General features: G+C 39.1%; 1 protein-coding gene across 3 annotated transcripts in view; it reads right to left on the bottom strand.

Moving 5' to 3' along the window:
• CYRIA (CYFIP related Rac1 interactor A) overlaps nucleotides 1-19,020 on the bottom strand; it is a 108,091-nt gene that overhangs the window by 17,807 nt on the left and 71,264 nt on the right. For all 3 annotated transcript variants that reach the window (XM_057558602.1, XM_057558603.1, XM_057558604.1), the window contains one exon: nucleotides 9,558-9,637. In XM_057558602.1, the coding sequence (XP_057414585.1) occupies nucleotides 9,558-9,627 (70 nt within the window). In that variant the 5' untranslated portion in view covers nucleotides 9,628-9,637. The remainder of the gene's footprint in view (nucleotides 1-9,557; nucleotides 9,638-19,020) is intronic.

The raw sequence follows: 19,020 nt of genomic DNA, 5'->3' as shown, positions 1-19,020 counted from the left end.
CAAGTCACCACTTGATAAGTTTTAAACAAAACAGAATTAAAGCTAAGTGGTCTAGAAGAGGAGCATTGGAAAAACAAAAACAAAAAGCCCCCATTCTTTTGATGGTTACTGAAACACCAAAGGAGAAAGATTTCAAACTCAGTTTTTTAAAACAGAGGCCTTTCTTAAGTGCTTCAAAAGTAAGACAGTTTCCAGTAGAGTGGCCTAAAAGTGGTACTGGACACAGCTAGGCAAGCATCTCTCCGTCCCAGGCGAAGTGACACTTTCTAATACAAATTCACACTGACGTTGATGTGACCACAAAGAGCTGGATGAGTGACATGGAGGACGATACCACTTCTCTCCCAGAGGTGGCAGAGTTGGGGGCTCTGGTGAATCCCTTCCGGCCTGCAGTAACTCCCTCCTGCTAGCCAGAGTGATCTGTGAAGCAGGACCCTCAGTCCCCAGCCTCCCTCTCTGGGAAAACACTTCTTTTGGCAGATATAATAGTGTCCTATTGGAAATGTTTCTCATGTGGCCCCATTCGACAGGGATGGGGTGGGGAGGGGTGGGAGAAATCCAAGCCATCATTCCTTCTTTGGGAATGATTCTGACTTAGAAATGCGTTGGCTCATTTTCTTCCATAATTTGTTAGGCTTATTGCAAGCCCTAGTTTTTTCCTCTCTCCTCTGTCATGGAACTGAAGTCACCTTTTCTTCCAGCTAATAATTAAGCCCTTGGTGCCAGCAACACAGTCTCTGTCTTCTGGGCCAGGCAGCTGTAAGAGTCTCAGGGGACTCAAATCACAAGTGGCATCAACTTTTGAGGTAGAGAGTACCAACTGGAAGAAGCCCCAATCTGTCTGTCTTCTTCTTTTTTCAAATGGGAAAAGGACTGTGTAACCCTAAGTGACATTTGGTATTGGTCCAAATCCCTAAGTTCATGATTCATCCCACTTTGATCCCCCAGCTAAATGATCAGACACTTAGGACTAATTAGTGAGAATCTGATCTTTTAGCCTGTAAGACTCAGGCCTCATTTGTTTCATTTGATATTGTACCTCCAGGACCTAACACAGTGCCTGGCACGCAGTAGATGCTGGTAGAAAAATGTGCTGAAGAGTTGAAACATATGATTTAAATATACTTCTCACATTGTTTTGTGATGGTTTTTCTGCTTGTCTTTGAATTCTGAGATCTCTGGAGACAGGGTCTGTATTCTTGTCCTTAGTGCTCCCATATGCCCTACCCATTGAAGACACTCACTAAACATGTCATGACTCAATGAATAAATGAGGAAATTGACCAGGTGACAGAGAACGTGGGTTGTGGGAAGCAGCAAAAGAAATGAAGATCCTATTACTTCTAGATCCTCTCTTCTGTCTTGTCTCTCTAAATGGCTTTAACAGTGTTGCATGTCTCACTATTACCATGAAGATAATATGCATTCACCTACAATCAGATTGGCTATTCACATCTTCATTAACATTGTGTTTTTAAATCTTCCATCATTTATCTACAGCGTCAACGTTTCCTCAGTGTGGTTAACACATTAACAGAATATTTGATGAGTGAAAAACTGCATTTAATGCTTATTCTCCCAATTCTAAGGCTGTTATCATTTTGGAGTAGTCCTTTGAGAGGCTTTGGGGTCTATACTTTTGGCATTCTCCAGATTCAGATTCAGTCGGTTACCATGCTTTTAAAATGTATTGTGTCTTCGGATGTCAAGGAGAGAAATCTTGAAAAAGACCTTGAAGAATTAGTGATTGAAAAGGTTACTATATTTAACCTGTCAGCAACCTCCTAAAGCATTTGCTGAGTGAACAGGAACTCTGGATTATGGGTTGTTTTTCTATTTTTAACACACAGATTGACCTTTAGTCAAAGGTATACACACACACACGCACACACAAATGCACACCAATAATATTAATGATGGAAATGGGTCGTTATTTCCAGTTGCAGTCAGTGAATTAATTGGTGATATTTTTTCTAAGAATCACATTCTAAATTTCTAATCATCACCAGTTATTTCATCAAAATTAAGGAGGATGGTTACAGAAAGCTGGGCTGCTCCTGTCTAACGATGAAGCTGTTAAAAACCCCTGTGATTTACACAGGCAATTTCAGAAACCAACACTTCTAGGAGCCCGGGAACAAGCCCATCCAGGCTTTTCCCCGGGTGATGATTTAGACCCCTATTCTGGACTTGCTATTGTAGAAAGTATGAAAATGTATCATGTGCACTGTGACCTTGAACACATATATTTATTGTCAAGAACTTGCTGAATTCCAAGTGCCTAGAATTTTTAATGGAAAAGTACCATCTTATCAATTAAGAAAGTTAAACAGTATTCGTGCTGTTTACAGGGGATCTATTTATCCTCCTTTGGCTCAATTTGCTAGTGACAGTGATATTCACTGTCAGCATTTTGGAGTCACCAGGGTCAGGAAGAGGTTTCACAGTGGAGGATCGTGATATTTACTGAAAGCAGAATGCTTGGCATTCCACTGTGCTGATGGAGAGGAAGGTGGCCATGGGCTTTGTTTGTCAGGAATGAACATCTTTGGTGAACATACCACAGGGCAAGGCAGCAGGGTTCAACCCAGAACAGGGCTGTCAAATCAAAGGGTTCTTATCTCTGTAAATCAGCCAAGGACGAGCCCTGTCTCTACAAGCACTGGGAAGCCACACACCTTTTCCTAACAACCTATTCAGTACTGTGTGGAAAAGCTGACAGAGAATCAAACAAATTAACCAGAGATAATGTGAGAAGAAGACACAATTTATTTGGAGATGTCTTTGGCTTCGAAGGAAGCCCTGGCATTTCATCAACAGGATACATCCCTATCTCTGTACCCCACTGGTTGCTGTATAAACACAGAAGAAAGGTACAGCAGAAAGAATTTGCCAAAGCCATAAATTAAATCTATGGCTCTTCTTCCCCACCAACTTCCTCACTTCTCCACACCTCGCCCCTTCAGGATAAACTAAGAAACAAAACTATCTAATATTAAAATTGGGGGATGTAAAATGGAAATGATTTATAGCACAATACTAACTGCTTACAGAAACAACGTAAAATTGTGAAGGTCCATTGGAAGATGTAAGTAAGTGTGACTGGTTGACATATTTATTTGTACAGGAGCGTTAGTCATCATATGCCAGAGCCCTTTCCCAAGGAACAATCAGATGAGAGACTGCAAAGAACAGGGAGGGTTAAGATACTTGAAGGCTTGTTTATTTCATTCACACGCTGTGAGATCCCTGTTATGTCATGGGGGAAGGGGGAGCTCCAAGGATGTAGTTTTGGAGACCCAGATCCTACCATCAGTTTTACCACTCACTAAACATGAGACCTCAGGGAAAGCCTATTAATCTCTCTGGGTCTCATATTATTTCTTGGTAAAGAGAGGGAAGCTAACAAGAGCCCTGTCTCCTCCCTGTATGTTCCTGTGGGGTCTATGACCTGTAGGATCGTAATGAGGATGTTGACAGATGAAAAGCGCTTAAAAAGCAAAAGTGCTAGAAACTGAAAGAATCTTTGTGAATGAATCCCTACGATGGCATAAACAAATTCCTTCCCAGGTCTGTTCTGTTCCTTTGCTTTTTGTTTGTGTTGCTTCATTTGTAAAGTGACCAAAAACATTCTTTATTTTCCTCCTTTACTCTTCTAAGATTATCTAGCCTCCTGTGAACAACCTCAGCAGATGTGAGGGTACCAGAGAGGGAGAGATGAAAGAAGAGATCAGTAGCAGCAGGAAGTGGCCTGAGTCAACAAAGAAAGCCCAGATGATCGCCTACTCTGACAGCGCCCCCTCCCTTGCTCTAAAGAGTAGGAGACTGTAGCCCTAACAGGTCAAAATATTCAGAGCTTTTCTGAGAGGACAGTGGTTTGGAAGCTGTAGAATTTCCCTCTTAACCCCACCTCCTTCCCCATCAACCACCATTATTGTTTTTGGCATGCCTATTATGCTCGTAAAGGTTGGTTTTTCTTATAAGAAAATCATTTTTCAGTTGCTATATTCTAAGAAACACATCTTCGGCCCAGCCTAGAACCTGTATTTCTTTTGGCCAGCCCATCACTTGCTCTCTGTTCTACTTATTACAGACTTCTCTGCTACCTGCCCTACTGTCTCTTCAGTGTGTTTGCATCTGATCTCCCCAATAAAGTTATATACTCCTTGAAAAAAAGTTCATGTTCTTCTAATGTTCCTATATTTATGTGCTCTATGTTTTTCCCCCCATGCCTCTCTGCTCCACTAAGACACCACCCCCACTTCTGCTGGTCCTTCCTAATGCTAGGATGCAGGAGATGTTCTGCAGATAGTTACTGAATTAGCATCAGTGAAGAAATCAAAATTCCTAAGCTTATACTTCATGCCCGGGTCTATGCCAGATACTGAATAAGTCACATATGATATAAGCACACGATGCCTTCCAAATCCTTTCCACGGGGAAGTGAAATTATACCAAAGAGACCTAGTTATGTCAGAAGGAATGGAGAACACTGGAATAAGAAAATGTGTGAGAAAATATAAAAGGTCTATTAAGATTACAAATACAAACACATACACGTTTAAGAGACTATTGCAAGTTTAAAGTTAAAAAAAGACATTGTAATGAGGAGTTTATAACATATGTACATAGAAGCAAAACATATAGCAAGAGCACAAAGGGTGGAAGGGTGGTGATTGGATGTGTACTGTGATAAGTTTCTTAAATTCTTCGTGAAGTAAAGAATACATTTTGAAGACAGATGGCAATAAGTTACAGATATATATAATAATCTCTAAAGTAAGCACCAAGAAGCATAACTAAAAAGTCAACGTAAAAGACAAAAGAGAATAGTAAACATTATTTGATTTAATCGGAAGGCAGGAAAACACTGAGAAACAAAGAGCAGAAATGGAACAAATGGAAACAACACCAAGATACACTCAAATACAAACAGTAATTAAATGTACATACAGTAATTAAATGTAAATGGGCTAAACATGCCAATAAAAAGGTAGATATTACCTTTTGGATAATATCCAAAAGGATGAAAAAAATTGGATGAAAAAAATTGGGCCAACTATGTGTTGTTTATGAGAAACACGCTATAAAGATAAAGGCAGACAGAATGGGGAAATATATACCATTGAAAACACTAAGCATAAGAAAGCTGTTATGGTCAAAATATGGCATGCTTAAAGGTATATTTAACAAAAGATATGTGGGACCTCTAAAAACTATAAAACACTGCTGAATGCAATTAAAGAATATCTAAACAAATGAAAAGGTAGACCATATTCATAGGTGGGAAGAATCAATATTACCTAGATGTCAATTCTCTCCAAATTGATCCCTAGATTTTATGTAATTATAATCAATAACCCAGCAAGATTTTCTGTAGACATTAAAAGCCTATAAAAGATAAATAAAATTATTTAGAAAAGTAAAGGAGCTAGAATACTCAAAACATCTTGAGAAAGAACAAAGTTGAAGGGCTTACTCTTCCTGACTTTGAGACTTATTAGTTGTTACATTTTGGTATTAATTGGTGAAAGGGATCAATAAAGCAATGAGAGAGAATAAAAGGTCCAGAAGTAGCCCGATACATGTTATAGTTAACTAAATTACGATAAGGGCATTAAAGCAATCTCCCTTTGCTAGAATAATTTTATATCACATGAAAAAAAAATAAACCCAACACCTCTCTCATAACATATACAAAAATTAGTTCAGGATTGATCATTGACCTAAATGTAAAGCTTAAAATTCTAAAACTTTTATAAGGAAATGTAGTAGGATATCTTTATGACCGTGGAATAGGCATGATTTCTTAAAGAAGGTACAGCATGAACTTAGTAAAGAAGGAAAAAAATGATAAAATCACACTTCATCAAAATGTAAAACTTCTGTTCATGGAAAGAAAAAAGTAGTGGGATGAAAAAACAATAAAAAGATGTTAAGTGATAGTGTAGAAATGTGACCATAAACTGTAAAACCTGCTGCAAAGGTCAAAAAATTTAAATCAGATCTACACAACTGGAAAACCTAAGGACAGATGTGTCTAATTTTGTATTATATTTTGACCCAACCTAATTATATCTATTTGACCCAGTTCAATTATATTCCATCAGTGACTTCAAAAAGAATATTCAACACTCAAAGTAGAGGTGCCAAAAGCCTTTGAGCTGTTGCCGTATACTGTTCAGCCTTCCTTCCTCCTTCTACTTCTTACTCCTTAACTCTTTTGTAATCCAGCCTCTGTACTCAAAGTAATAAATCCCGAATCTGTTGGGCAGTTAACTGCCCAATCTGTCATCCCCTTTTCAAGCTTTATCCTTCTTGACCACTCTTAGCATTTGAATCCATTTACACTCCCTCCTACTTGAATGTCTGTGTCTCCTGGCTGCCTGATTTAGCCTGTTCTATTCTGTTTCTTCACATGGCCAGCATCTGTTACTCAGGCTCATTCATTGTCCAATAGTCCAGGCTCAATGCGGGCTGAGTGCTGGGTTGCCAAACCGGGTGGGGCCCAAGCCCTGCCATCAGGAATCTCAACTGAGTAAGATGAGGTTCCTCCTCAGTGTGGCCTTTCTCTCCTGGATCCTCTAACTACTCAACCTCCCTTTAAGTATAAGCACACCTGAAGTTCCCATCCCCTCAAGCTCTTGCCTGCTCTAGTTTTCCCTCAGGGATTTCAACTAGTCTCTTTGGAAAAATCTTCTAGATCTGTAGAAAAAAACACTCATTGTTTTAAGTCCATTCCAAATGCCACCTTTGCAAGAAAACTTCTCCAATTCCTTCTGTAGTCATCCATTTCCTGAAACTTGATGTATGCTTTCTCCCTCTACTCCCAGGCCACACCGTGCCTCTCCTAAGCCCCTTATTTTACTTTGTCTTGAACTGTGTGCCTGTATTGTTCTCCACACCTGCCTGGGGCTTCATTAGGCAAAGGCTGCTCTTGTTTAGCTCTGTCTCCCTGATGGCACCCTGGCTTACACGAAGGCTCATAACCATTCTCAATATACTGTTACCGTACTGAGCTGAAATCTATACACTCAAGGAAAAATCATGACCACAGCCCACCTTCCCCACCCTTCCAGTCTATCATCCTTTGTTCTTGAAAGCCAACTTTAGGAAATACGATTTGCAGGATCAAGAAACCAATTTTTTTTTTTTCATGAGACATCTTAGTTTGTAGATGATTAAGACTTCCCTCTCTAATCAGGAACAGAATGATGGCTGTAGCACTTCCTGGAAGCTGTCTGTGATGAGCACTTAAGGGAATCAAAGCAGAGGGAGGAAGAAAGCCAAAGACATCTGTGTTCCCATCTCAGTTCCCCAATCATTCCCTGTGTGACTTCAGCCCAGTGATTTATCTTCTCAGCCTCAGTGAAATAATGTTACTCTTCTTGGTATTGAGGGGGAAACAAACAAGATTTTATATATTTCTATAAATTTATAGTTTTATATTTTCCTTAAATACTATAGTTTTAGTCCTAGTAGTGAGCCACCAGACATGGAAATCCATTCCACACATCCCCCTCTTGGAGAAATTATAGTATATCTACAAATGGAATTTTGGTACCATAAGCTGTTATCAAAATTCAAGATATTTAAATATTCTCTTCAGCCACCATGACCTTCCCGTAAATAACATATTAAGAAAATGTCCAAAGTACAAGACTGAGCAGATCAGAGTCCTTGGGTTGTAGCAGAGAGGAAGTGAGGCCCCTTTGCTTTGGTGGTGGGGAAGGGGATCCCCCGAGGTGTCGCCTCAGAACACTGCTGCTCCAGAGAACATCGGTTGAAAACTACTGCTTTAAATTCCTGTAGATTTTACTTTTATCACTTTAAAGGATTTTGATATTAGACTTGACAAAGGACTCAACCCTAATCTATGTGGAAGCATGGAAAGCCAAAATTCAAGAACAGCGAAATAGGCAAATGGGGTCACTCTGGTAGTCATTGTGAGAAGCACGCACACATGCATGTGGACTTCAGAGCTTCCAAAAAAGAACAGGCATGTAACTCCCCTAGGTGTTTATATATCCCTGAAGTTGTGAGTGAATGGGGTGTTTTACCACCATTTGGGCCTCTGTGCATGCTGAATGAAACAGTGTAAAGTGCATACGACAAGAAGTGGAAGGGGTCAATTAAAAATGCAAGTAGTAAAATTAGGGTGTTGGAATAATAGGTAATTTATTTTGTAACAATTCTTTAAAGTTATTAATAAATCTTCCTGTAACAACAACAACAAAGATATGTATATTACAGAGGAGTAGCAAGTCACACAAGTAAAAAAAGCCCATTCTTTTTGAAGTATCAAATCAATCTGGCTCTTGAGTTCCCAGCTGCACCTCTTACCAAACCCAACCAAACCCAGCCAAACCCAACCAAATCCAAACAAACCCAACCAAATCCAACTAAACCCAACCAAGCCCAACCAAAACCAACCACACCCAATCAAATCCAGCCAAACCCAGTCAAATATCAAGAACAAGAGCAAACCGAGTTAAATCAGAAGTGAGATCTCTTTCGTTGAATATAATCTACAGTAAAAATCTTTTTCAGAATGCAAGAGCTTTGGGGACACTTTTCCTTTTCAAGTAGGTATTTTAGACATACCAAAGATTTTAAAAAGATACATCCAAGGAGCTTTCATCATTTGGTTTGCTGTATCTTAGAAGGGTCTTCTAGTATTTACTTAGAAAATCTCTGTTAGAAGGTTTAATGTATATGTAAGGAAGTTCCAACTTATTTTTAATATAAATAAAGTACTTGAAATATTACAGTTTAAAGCAGATTAAAGTTTGTAACAGATGACTACTGGACAAAGGACATTTAACTATGCTTAGCATTGTGGAACTGTAATTCAAAAAGAGGAGAACACAAGAGTGAGTGTAGAAATGTGAGCCTAGCTGATTAAACATGAATGTGTCATTCATTTATAAATATACTCAATCAAAAAATAAACAAGTTAAGAAAGAATCTCTGTATGTATTTAGTCAAGATTCATAAGCCATTTTGCCTTAGGAAAAAATTTAAAGTTTTTGATAAAAGAAAAATAACCTTTCAAATCAAAGTTATATCTTAAACTCCTGAAACAGTTTTGTATTATCAAATAATATAAAAGAACAGATAGAGATGACTCAAAAATACAAAATCTGTAAGCCTCATTTCTTGTATATATCACTTTTTCTTTCACATCTAGTGATATTTGTTCTATATTAATCTGTGTCAATTACTATGTATACTCTTTTTCTTTGGAATATGACATAAAAAAATCTTAAAAATTATTAGGAAAATGCATGTTGATGATTTATGTTAGGCCTACAATAACTGATTGCTTCTAAAATCAAAGAAAAGCCTGGGCATATTAAAAAGATATTCTTTGAGGTGTTTTTAAAAATGTATGAAAAGAAAGAAGGAAATGATCTTTGAAGACTCAGAGAAATGCAGAGTGACATTTGGATGTGGTTTAAGTATCACACACAATCTTTATCTTATAACTTCCCTATCAACAAGCTATAAAGAAAGTGAAAAGTTTTCATCATAATCTTTTAATTTTTGGAACTTACTTTCAAAATCCAGGAAAAAGTGTGGGTAGTTTTCAATTTCCCTGGTAAGGACTTTGAGCAGGTTTCCCATCCCAGCAAACCTAGGAGAGGCAACACAAAACCAAATACCATTAGCAGTATAAAAAACAAGCTTCTTAAAAGATTGGACATTTTTAAATAACTTGCATAAATACCACTGAACCCCTATAACTACATCAGAAGACCCAATAGAAAGTATCTTTATACCAGGTGATGAGTGATAATTTAGCAACTATTTTTTATTCAAAGAATTAGGTATTTTAGTCATAGGAGGCAGAGTTTAGGTATATTCTACAAATTTCTTCCCTTTCCCCTTCATTAATCCCCTGAATCCTAATATTTCAGCTTCGCTTTGTTTCTGTTCCATTGATGTGGGAACATACCATGTCAATGGACAAGCAGAACAGAGAGAGCATTATTAAAATACCTATCCAAAAAGGTAAGTTTCTTAAAGTTCCTGAGGAAAAGAGTTTAGAAAATAGATTTATACTCCCAGGAACCCCTCTTAGCCTGTACAGGAGGTTATGTTTCCCAGGCAAGTCAGAGGCTCTTGCAATTTGACATTTCAATGGTCACGAAATTAGGTACTTCATGAAGTGTAGAAACGAAAAGGTATAACATCCAAAAAGTTTTCTCAATGAAATTGCAGCCTGAGGCATTCTCAAGGGTGAATCAAGTCTACAGAGAAATACAAATTGGTTACATATCCGCAATCCCAACCTGAAAAAATAGGGAAAATGTAGTTATTATTTAAGTAAATAGCAAAATTTCTACTGCTCTCAGCTCTAGACATTAAACCATCTTCTTCAGGAGGCCATTCATTTATTCTACACATATTTACGGAGCCGCGATTTGATGCTGGGTGCTGTGCTCTTTGGAAGGTATTTTCCTAACTCATGATTCAGACACCTCAGCTTGTGAAGGATCAACTTGAAAAATCACTGGACCAGTAAAAGGGAACTGCAGGGATGTAATTTTCTATCCACATGGCTTCTGACAGTTTTTATGTTGCTACAGGCATTTAAAAAGATATGCCACTCTAAGAAAGATGTGGTGAAAGAGGAATATACGAAAAGGATGATGTTGTGCATGAAAATACATAGCAAGCAGTTCCCTTAAGTGCAGAAGGTGGTATAATCTAGTCTCCATAATCCCCTCTTCTGAGAAAATAACTCATACACTTGCAGATATCATTCATGGTATAAGTCACTAACGTGAAGCTAGAAAAGAGTCTGCTTAGGGAGGGCTGTTTGCAATCCTAACTCTGTTTCCTGTTAGCTCTGTTATCCAAGGCAAGGTACTTTACTGTCTAAGCCTCAGTTTTTTCATCTGTAAAAAGAATTTTTGAAATGTATCTATTTCATCAATCATGAATATTAATGAATAAAAATATAAAGTGTTTAGCACCGTACTTACAGGAAGTGCTCAAGGCACATTACATGATAATTACCACCATCATCATCATGATAATTATCTTAACAGCCTTCAAATACTTACTTAGAATTCTCCTATGGAAAACGAATGAGGTAGGTTGTATGTGGCTCTAGGGAAGAGAACTAGAACCAATGAGGAAATAATGAGGAAGATGTTCATTCAGTGTCGTGAAAAAATTTCTAACCATTAGGGTTGTCGGCATATTGGGCGATTTGCCCTGTGAAATAGTGTTTCCTGTCACTGGTGGTGTTTAATTAGAAATATGGTATATTACTCCTGAAAAATATTGTAAGAATGAGTTGGGCAGAAGGTTGGAATAGATACCTCTTAGACCTTGCCCATCTTGACACACACACACACACAATAGGAGGCAAACACCATGCTTCTCTCTTCCAAAAGGATCGTCCCTATTCTTTCTGTCATTTTCTTCCTCCCTTGCCTTTATGCACATTTTCTTTTAAGGTATTTTTGAGCAAAGCCCTGTATGAGACAGGTTCTGCCAGATTAAAACTCAGAACTGGTATAGCCCATCCCTGCCACTGGGCAACATTCACAAATCCTCCTGGGTCTCTAGGAAATAATCTGTTCCCAATTTAATGAACAATTCCAGCTCAGACCCGGAGGCGCTTCTTGTAGAAAGATGATTCTACTCTTTAGTAGCAGCCCTGACTTTCGTATAAAATGCCTTAATGGAAGTTAAATATTCTTAATTTCCCTAGCTTTGTGCTATTAACATGTCACAAGAGACCTGAATGGATTTAGCTTCCTCCTAAAAGTCTGACTTGTGTAGGATTTTACTGTCAGAGTGCCTGGGTGGGAAATACATTAAGCCTTTAAAATTAGTAACAGACTGAAATAAACACACGTGGAAATACATCCAAATACTAGCTGGCTGCATAGTTCTATCTGTTCAAAACGTTACTTAAGCTGGTTGGCTGATGCAGTCCAATATTTTGAAGCATGATTCTAACAACAGCCCAGGTCAACTAACTGGAAATAGTCTAGATGTACTCTAGATGCTTCACATCCCAAACAGGAACTGTCTGGAAGAATAATTGATAATTATGGGATATTATGTAGTATTAGGGGTCAAATCCAGTCCTATGGAACCTAGAAAACATGCATTTCCATACAAGCTCCTTGAATAAACACAGAAATAGTTCATCTCCTTCATGGAAAAAAAAAATGATGCTTATCGCTCCCCTCCAATGGGACAAGAATTCATGGAAGTATATTCTGGTTCAAGGTCTGCAAAGTGAGCTAGCATCACGCAGATGGGCACTGGGTAGAGACCATGGTTGTTTTTCATCAGACCTCGGGCTCCACTTGGGAAGACCCTCACCCAAAGAGCTTTTACCACACCCCCAGCTACATTCTTCATGACAGAGCCTCTCCAATGTTTTCAAACAGCTCCTAAGTGCAGACAAAATACATTTCTATGAACCATGTTACCAGTGAGATGTTACTAGTTTGATCTTGTTCAATAAAAGAATTTAAGACAAGTTATTATACACTACTAGAAAATGCAAATGCTTACATAATGAAAGTGAGGGGAAGAGGAAAATAAAAGGAGAATAGTAAGATGAAGGTAGAGAGGCAAGTAGTACATGAACCACAGGTCATCCAGGCAATAAGATCTTCATATTTGTTAGAGATCAATTTGGATCTAAGCTTCTGAGTGCCAAAGCAAAGGGGAAAAAAGTCTCTTTCAAGATTTGGTGTTCAGAAAATACAGACAAACAGGTTACACTGGAGAAGTACAGCTTTTTAAAAAAAAAAAAAATGAAATAGTGATCATGGCTAAGAGTTGAGACAAAGAGAAATCTCCTCCAGCTAAGAGCAGACTGACACTTATACCTGAGGATGAGCAGAGTCTTAGAGCTCCCATGGGTACAGCAGTGTTTTCACAGCTAAAAGCAGGGGAGAGAAGCCTGGTTGGCAGTCCAGGACCGTATTTAGGGAAGTCGGGGACTCTGGTTTCCATGTTCTGTCTGGTAATTCCATGCCTACACTCCTAATGTGACCTGCTGCTGGGTCAGTCCCAAGGAACTTGCCAGCCCCTTGCCACTCTCCACTATGGATTGGGAGCTCATGTCAGAGAGAATAAGGCAATCCAGCAGGTGATGATTCCAGGCAGTTTCTACAGGTAAAGAAGCTGCTTATTAAGTTCAAGGGATAGGAAAGGTCTCCCCAATAATAAAGGAGGAGATGGAGAACCAATAAGAAGGAAGAGAGAAGTACAGCAAAAAATACAGATGTGAAAGTACTAAAATACTAGGAATAGAATTCATAAAGGAGGACGCTAAGGATTCCAGGCCTAAGGGAGCTCAAGCAATAATTTATAAAGCATGTTTATTATTTAAAACTAGTATGCTGTCTATATTATAAAGTTCAGGCTTATTTTAACACACACACACACACACACACACACACACAAACACACAATGTCTCCCTTGACATCTTCAGAGATCATCTTAAAGTGAAACCTCCCTGGGACACGACATAGTTTGCAGTGGTGCCCGTGAGTGTTGTGAGATCTGAATTCACTCCCTCCAGGAGGGTCTGGTAGGGGCAGAGCAAGGGAAGATCACGAGATTTGGTTTCCCAGATGAAGACGGAGGGAAGGAGATGTCAGTTGGATAAGTACTCACGAGGTGATGGGCCTTGCAAACATTCTTTCTGGCTCTTACTTGGGATGTTTCCTGCTTTGGAGACTGGCATTGGAAGGTGGTCCTCTTTCCATCTGTGGCCACTCTGAATGGCCTTTTGCTCTTAGAGACACCTGTCTTCCTCCATGACCGGGTTCTCCAGGACTGTCCCTTCTCTACCAAAGTGAAGGTGTGTGGGCGTCTGGCATGACGGCTTTGGCTATTTGCTGGGCTTGTTTTCCCAGAGCATTGCAGGTTGGGACTTGCGGATAAAGATTAAGACAGTCTTGAGGATCTGTAGCACAGAGTAGGCTAAAATAAAAATGTGGCCTACTGATATTATCAGAAGATGCATAGTGTAAGTGGTAAATGAGGAGCTCCTAGAGAAGAGTTTGACAGAGCTGCACAAATATGAAGCACCGTCTCACTCCCCCATTATGCTAGAGCAAGTCATTGTAGCTCTGAGTCTCGGTTCTTCACCTACAACAACAATAATATAATAATCTCTTCTACGTGAGATTCTTGCAAAGACTACTGAAATGAGTGTAAAACCGCTGTGTAAAATACTGCGCAAATATTAGTTATAATTATTCAGCATTACAACTCGTTTCATGGTTTAAGTTATTCATGGAATCAAAGAAGTATTACATTCCCAGAATCATATAAGTTACAAGTTTCTTGATATTTCAGGTTTGGTCTCCCAAAATCCATGACTCTTTGTAAACTGCTTTAACGTCAAGCTATAATCAGGTAAATATTTAAAGGTATTAATAGCTAGCACCGCAAGAGATTTTCCTACATGCCGAAGACTGTATTTTAGATACCTTTTCTTACTTTATCTTCAAAATATATCTAAGAGGAAGATATGTTTTTTAGGGATTAGAAAACTTAAATGTATTAAAATTAAATACAGAAGCTAATTTTAAAAATATAAATCTTTATGAAAGAAAAAAATTTTCAAGAGAACAATATTTCTATAAGTGTGTGACAGTTAGAGGCTGGGGTCTTCAGATAACTCTATATAAGTTAATACCCATTTCCAACACGAAAATCCCAAGCAGAAACAAATGCTTTTGAAAATAGCAGTAAGGAGATCACCCTTTTAATAAATACTCAAAAAATCATCAAAAACTGCAATTTTTAACCAAATGGTTGTGTCTATGTTTACCCCTTCTCATAAATATAGCATAAAGTCCAAGGAAAACACAAATATCTAATGAAGAAAACCCTGCCAAAGGGACTCATGAAATATCTCTACTGAAAAGGAATGAAATGCCAAAGGGCAAAGGGGCAACACAGATTTTCCAACAGTCAAAAGAGGGGGTTGGTCAGGATCACTGCCCACTCAGGTCCCAGGAGACCTGGTTTATCTTCCTCAACACTGACTCTCTTGGTGACAGTGATCTATCTTAATAAAAGGAAAAATCAAACTCCTATCCTCCCTAAAGGGAATCTGGTAACAGTTTGATGGGAAGTTTCTTCTTTTCCCTTTGGTTTTCTAATAAAAACACCACCTTGAATAATTGCCCTGAGGGAACTAGTCAATCACTGGTTGAATACCCTGAATACCTGCGGCCTGTGGGAGTGGGGTTTTCAATGACAGAAGCCATGGCTGCAGTGATACACATGCTATTTAGGGAGACAGCACAAGTCCAAATTAAGAATGTAATCGACCCGGAAGCACATAACAAGCTTCTGATAAGTGGTAAGGGCTCAAAAATGTTAACTGAATGTGAAAGTAGTAGTATTACTACTTACTTAGTAGTAGTACCTGATACACAGTAAGTACCAACCAGAGTGATGATGATGATGATGATGATGAAGAAGATGACGACATATGAGAGGGACAAGAACATGCACATTTTACTGAGGGTCCACTGTGTGTCTGGCACTGTGCTTGGCGCTTTCACACACTTAAGTTCACTCAAACCTTACAGCAATCCTTCAGGTAGCTATCATTCTCTTCATGTATTGGAAGAAGAAGAAATTTAGTTGGTTAAGCATCTTTCTGAAGACTACAGGAAAATAAAAGATAGAGCTTGAGCATCTAGGAACACAAAGCCCATGCTCTTTTCCCCATAGGAGGAGACCTGGGATTCCAGACCCCAGGAGGCCCCCGTTTGGGGACGCTGAGAGTCCGTGGTCTGTGGAAAGTGCGTGCTAGATAATGTATTATTGTATGTATATGCTCCTTTCTCTGGGGAGAGAGTCTATAGTTTCTGTTAGATTCCAAAGCGGCCTGCTCTACACCAGTAGTCCCCCAAGGCATGTACAGTGAAAGACATATTTCTCTAGGAATTCAGAGAAGACAGAAAACCATGCGGGGTGGAATCTTCCAGAAAAATTAGCGTCATAGAAGAAGTGAACTCCACCCAGGCGTGAAGGACCCTGGGAATCTGTATTGGCAGAGAGGACGCCTCCAGCTGGGGGATCTAGAGTGAGAAGGGAACAAAAGACACTAGTTGGGTGACTGGTGAAGCCTTCCCAATACAGAAGGCTTATTCCTCAAGGTTCATGTACAGCAATACAATTTTGAAATGGATCCTTTCACATTTTTTTCCAAATTGTCTAGAAGGAGGGCGTTTCTCTAGTCACTGTAGGAGTGTTAATAGACTGCCCGCATGTCCCTGCCAAGGGAGGCTCTCATCTCCCAGGGGTGACGATTTGGGATGTATGCATGGTATTTTCTATGACTACTTTCTTGGCTCTGAGCTCAAAACCACTTCCATGGGAGCTGGCTCTGAGGCTGCTCAGTAGAAAATGATGACTCTCCTAAAGAAATCGTCCTCTGCTAACATTTCAGTTCCAAAAAAGAGAAGGGGATAAAAGCGTGCACACACACACACACACACACACACGCACACACACACACAGACACGCACATGCACATTTTTTTTTTCCTATTTAGAACTCGGTTCTTGTTTGGAAGAAAAAAAATAATAAGATTAGTTGTATTCCCAGAGTGTAAAACCAAATAAAATCAACTAGAAGTGACTTTGAAAAGATGTGGCTATAGTTGGTGAGGAAATGTATTTGTTTACTATAAGTAAGACATAACAAAGGACTCAGGCCCAGGGTGTGGGCATTGTGAATTCTGACCTTTGCCTGTGTACAACAAGATTACCATGCCCAATTTTCATGATTAGAGAACAAGCACTTAGAAAATTTCTTTTGTAGCTGTAACTGTCGGAAAGGAGACTTTCTAAGCCAATACCATCTTTTATCAATACAGAACAGAAAGTGAGAAAAAACAGAACAGCAGCCCTACATGGTTCTATTTGCTAATATTTTTCTTAAGGTCTAAGGTGATAAATACTCAATGCCTTTACCAGAAGGGATGGGTTTTCTTAGCACTCTGAATGAGGCAATACCTTTCAGAATCTAAAATGTTTAGCATCCCTGATACAAAGACTTTGGAAATCAAAGACTTAGATTTTTTTTATCTATAACTCCATATTTTGGGGATTAAGAAGTCCTGGTTGAACCTAATATTTTTCTGCAACATAGTTAGCACATAAGCCCCAGACCAATCATGAATACAACAATGACGTATATTTATATAACATCACATCTTTGTCAAAGATGTGTCTGGCCTCATTTATCCTCAACATGAGCATGTGTCAAAGGTAGGGAAGGTGATATTGGACCCATTTTACAGATCAGAACATGTGGGTCAGTTATAGTAAGTGTCCTTCCCAGGGTCTTCCAGATGGAAGTCCCAAATGTCCTCAGAATACATTCCATATTAGAACTGGGGTCATCTTTTTAAAGCTCTTATTTACAAAAAAGCACTTGCCCAAGCACCCAAAATACATTAGGGCCAAAGAAGGAGCCAGAAGGAAGGTGTCCTGGCTGTCAATCTCTTGCTCTGTCCATTAACACAAAAAGTAAATGGGACAAATTCATTTTTTTAAGACATTAAAACATAAGATTGGGGCTTCCCTGGTGGCACAGTGGTTAAGAATCTGCCTGCCAATGCAGGGGACATGGGTTTGAGCCCTGGTCCGGGAAGATCCCACATGCCGCCGAGCAACTAAGCCCGTATGCCACAACTACTGAGCCTGCACTCTAGAGCCCGCGAGCCACAAATACTGAGCCTGCATGTCACACTACTGAAGCCCGCGTGCCTAGAGCCCATGCTCTGCAACAAGAGAAGCCACCGCAATGAGAAGCCTGCGCACCACAACGAAGAGTAGCCCCTGCTTGCCGCAGCTAGAGAAAGCCCGCGCGCAGCAACGAAGACCCAACGCAGCCAAAAATAAATAAATAAAATACATAAATTAAAAAAAACATAAGGTGCATATGGTAGTTCTATTTTTAGATTTTTAAGGAACCTCCATACTGTTCTCCATAGTGGCTGTATCAATTTACATTCCCACCAACAGTGCGAGAAGGTTCCCTTTTCTCCACACCCTCTCCAGCATTTGTTGTTTGTAGATTTTCTGATGATGCCCATTCTAACTGGTGTGAGGTGATACTTCATAGTAGTTTTGATTTGCATTTCTCTAATAATTAGTGATGTTGAGCATCTTTTCATGTGCCTCTTGGCCATCTGTATGTCCTCCTTGGTGAAATGTCTATTTAGGTCTTCCACCCATTTTTTAACTGGATTGTTTGTTTTTTTTGATATCGAGCTCCATGAGCTGTTTATATATTTTGGAGATTAATCCTTTGTCTGTTGTTTCATTTGCAAATATTTTCTCCCATTCTGAGGGTTGTTTTTTTGTCTTGTTTATGGTTTCCTTTGCTGTGCAAAAGCTTTTAAGTTTAATTAAGTCCCCTTTGTTTACTTTTGTTTTTATTTCTGTTACACTAGGAAGTGGGTCAAAAAAGATCTTGCTGTGGTTTATGTCCAAGAGTGTTTTTCCTATGTTTTCCTCTAAGTTTTATAGTGTCTGGTCTTACATTTAAGTCTGTAATCCATTTGGAGTTTATTTTTGTGTATGGTGTTAGGTAGTGCTCTAATTTCATTCCTTTACATGTAGCTGTCCAGTTTTCCTAGCAATCCCACTACTGGGCATATACCCTGAGAAAACCATAGGTTAAAAGAGACATGCACCACAATGTTCATTGCAGCACTATTTACAATAGCCAGGACATGGAACCAACCTAAATGTCCATCGACAGATGAATGGATAAAGAAGATGTGGCACATATATACAATGGAATATTACTCAGCCGTAAAAAGAAATGAAATTGAGTTATTTGTAGTGAGGTGGATGGAGCTAGAGTCTGTCATACAGAGTGAAGTAAGTCAGAAAGAGAAAAACAAATACCGTATGCTAACGCATATATATGGAATCTAAAAAAAAAAAAATGGTACTGATGAACCTAGTTGCAGGGCAGGAATGAAGAGGTAGACA

The sequence above is a fragment of the Balaenoptera acutorostrata genome, chromosome 12, assembly GCF_949987535.1.
Source record: "Balaenoptera acutorostrata chromosome 12, mBalAcu1.1, whole genome shotgun sequence".
Classification (NCBI taxonomy): Eukaryota; Metazoa; Chordata; class Mammalia; order Artiodactyla; family Balaenopteridae; genus Balaenoptera; species Balaenoptera acutorostrata.
The sequence above is the reverse complement of the archived record's forward strand: the minus strand, read 5'-3'. Positions and strand labels throughout refer to the sequence as shown.